The 3148-nt window shown below is 44.3% G+C and overlaps 2 protein-coding genes across 2 annotated transcripts; one reads left to right on the top strand and one right to left on the bottom strand.

Annotated features, from left to right (window-relative positions):
* Positions 1-475: 475 nt before the first annotated feature.
* Positions 476-1479, bottom strand: CC1G_13511 (hypothetical protein; the record flags this gene model as incomplete). Its single annotated transcript, XM_001841608.2, has 5 exons — positions 476-644; positions 698-710; positions 935-1073; positions 1128-1367; positions 1426-1479. 5 exons carry the CDS (start codon positions 1477-1479, stop codon positions 476-478), a joined length of 615 nt encoding a protein of 204 aa, XP_001841660.2.
* A 423-nt stretch (positions 1480-1902) lies between these two features.
* CC1G_13510 (hypothetical protein) lies at positions 1903-2588 on the top strand (the record flags this gene model as incomplete). Its single annotated transcript, XM_001841607.2, has 3 exons — positions 1903-2010; positions 2061-2224; positions 2291-2588. 3 exons carry the CDS (start codon positions 1903-1905, stop codon positions 2586-2588), a joined length of 570 nt encoding a protein of 189 aa, XP_001841659.2.
* Positions 2589-3148: the final 560 nt, after the last annotated feature.

The raw sequence follows: 3148 nt of genomic DNA, 5'->3' as shown, positions 1-3148 counted from the left end.
CAGACCCGAGATCTTAAAACGAGCCATAGATCATCAGAAACGGATGGGAAATGGCTGAGATACGGTCAAATTATTATTTTAACCATATCTTAGTCATTTCTTATCCATTTTCGATAGTCTGTCCAAAGTCCAGTTCGGAACTTTGAGAACTTGGTCCGAACCTGGTTCGAACTTCAAAGTTTGGGTTCAAGTTCGGCCAAAGGCCAAAAAGTTTGAACTTTTAGGTTCACAGGCAATTTTACCCGAACTTTTTTAAAAAATTCAGCCCAAAATTGCCCATAAAAGGCAATTTTTAAGCAAAAGTTTGGTTCAGAACTCCGAACTTTAGGTTCGGACCTGAACTTGACCCGAACTTGAACCGAACTGAACTTTGGACAGTCTAGCATGTACTTACCCGAAATCTTTGATGAGAACTGTATCCTAGCTCTGAATACTACTCTTTTGTTACATTTTCTAAATACAGCAGTAAAGGTGATTACGGCGGAGCCTTATTTAAGCCGAGTCTCCGCCATGCATGTGCATTGGCCCGTATACTAGTTATGTTGTCAAAAATAGGCAAAGGGTCAGAGAACAACTCTCTGGGAACTTGCAATTTGTCATAGGCGGCGGTGGCATCCCAATCGGCAGCTTTGTGAAGGAAAGCGCTAAGCACTAGAGTTAATGACGGATGTAACGCAAGCTAAGAAGGGAAACTCACCCCGCAATGCCCACTATAAACCCCAGGACTCATGGAAAGTGTGCGTAGAATGTGGTAAAAATACCTGTGAAACATGTACAAAGTATGCGTAATTTCTATACTATCCATTATCCGTATACTTTTTATGAGCAAAATGTCCAAATTATCCGGAGCTCTTTGTGTAAACAGGTGTAAAGCATCCGTTGCAAGGCAAAGTATGCGTGAACCAGAGTACTTTGTATCAGTTGGTGGGTTTACAGTGGCCGTTACACATAGCTTTGACGTCGCGGGTCTCTGCGCTGACAAGATAGCCGTCCAAATCAACAAGAACAGTAAGAAGATGTCCATGGACTCGAGAAGACGCAATCATCTTTTGTAAGGTCAGATTTGCGTTACCCTGAAAGTGAATTTCATGGAATGGCAACTTTACAAAAGGGATACATGGACGTACACTGAACGACATCTGCTCGAAAATGCACCCAGTCAGAATTTCGGCACTTATTCCTCGGCACTTTAGTTGGAAATAAAGGAAATCAAGTGGCAAGGCCGAGTTGGTGAGGTACATTGTAGCGTTGACGGCGGTAGGCTCGTATTTGTGACCCGGTGGTGCAAGCACTGGAACTGGCACTAGCATTGGGTAAGGTTTGTCCGCCGGAATTAACAAACCCTGGACATAGGCACATGGAACACTCTACAATGAATACATAAATCTCACTTATGCAGTAATCACGACATTGAGATAGTCTTACCTCGATATACTTTCTCACAGCTTCAATAGCCAATTTGGAGGACGAGTGTGCCATGGCAGTTATCTACTGGAAGTGGCAGAGGAAACCACATTATATACGGCGTAAAGGCAAATGTCTCTTAATAATTAATGAATTGTGTCGTTTTCAGACTCATAATGTCGTTGAGAGGATTTGAGAAGAGATAGGCGCTGCTGGCCTGTTACTGTTGACCGAGGGTAGAAGATCGTAGTGTGAAGGTGTTCTCGCTCTTGCATGATTGAGTGAAGAGGTTAGATCGAGATAACCTGCCAGGAGTAGTCGCTAATGAAGGGTGGCAAAGGACACTGACGCTTGCTGGGTGTACTCAACACGGCTATTGACAGGTATCTTGATGGACATGATAAAGGAGGGGTAACAATCACAGGCTGTGAAAGAAATGTTCTGAACGCTCTACAAAAGGGAACAGAAGTTGAGTCTAGTGGAGACCACATAGCAGCAATGAACAGACACTACGACCAAGACAGTGCTTCCATAGCATTGCAGGAGCAGGCTTTGGCTTGCGGTCAAGACCAGCTTCCGGGATTCCATTTAGGGGTCCGCAATGTAGTAAGTATCCACGTCAGTCGAGATTTAGAAAGGTGTTCATTGTTATTCAGAATGACATCCTAGAAACCATTCATACACAGTGGATTGCAGCGGATAATACCTGGAGGCTGCTCCAACACAACCAGAAGACCTCAGGTACTGAACTAGAGGCTGTTTGGCACCTCCACGGTATTCTTGTGAAGAGGGATCTTCCCCCGTTCACTCCCAGTCATGTGTAAGAATAACAGACGCCCAATTCTGCTATAATGACAGAGCTAACAAAAATGCCCGTAATCTCTAGTGTCAATTTAAAGAACAAAGCGAGATTTTTGCAGCAAGGCGTTGCGATCAGCGGCTTTGGCACAGCAATCTTCGATAAAGTTGCCACCGCCATTGGCAATATCTCCGCGCATTTTTCTCGATATGTCGGGGTTAACGACCTATTGCCGTCTGATATTGTAGGCAGAGGGTTGGGAGGCACCGTCATCCACGCCTCAAACCAGTACTTAACCCCGAGGTCTTCAGATCTGAACGGGGAAACCTTAGATCCAGGAAAAGATGTGGAGTCTGACAGGAATTCCTGGTTCTTGCATGCATGAAAGCAGGAGAAAACGAAATTCATCTTTGTTTTTCATGGCACTTGGGCAAGTGTCGTGAACAGCTGGTACGACCCCTATTTTCATTTTCATCTTATCTTATCTGTGTCCGCATCTTATCTTTCCTGTTACCCCTATTTCGTATCTTTATTCTCGTCTATGGACTCTTTCTCTCATGGAACACTGCCCCGTTTTGCCCTATTGTTACGCACTGCCTCGCATTGCTTTTCGACTCATTCTGACGTCTTTTTTACTTCATTATTGTTTCATCCTTGTTCTTCGCGCAGCCTTGTGACTATCTTTTATTGTTCTTCTGTCTTTCACCATTTGCTCGTCATCTTGACTCATCGTGGCTATGTAACTGGTAGAATAGGTATATAAGCTAGGTAGTTCGCTCTGTATTTCCTTAGCTTGACCTCTTTCGTCATTCATCGCTCTAGTCTTCACTCCAAACCGTCGCTCATAGCTCTAAGCTCTTTCGTCACTTTCACCACTCCTCGTCTCTGGTCTTAGTTTTGGTTTAGTGATTGCTCTTTCGCACATTAAGTCAAGCTACCCCTGTG

Source organism: Coprinopsis cinerea, assembly GCF_000182895.1.
Source record: "Coprinopsis cinerea okayama7#130 chromosome Unknown cont3.65, whole genome shotgun sequence".
NCBI lineage: Eukaryota > Fungi > Basidiomycota > Agaricomycetes > Agaricales > Psathyrellaceae > Coprinopsis > Coprinopsis cinerea.
This window is presented reverse-complemented; position numbering and strand designations above follow the sequence as displayed.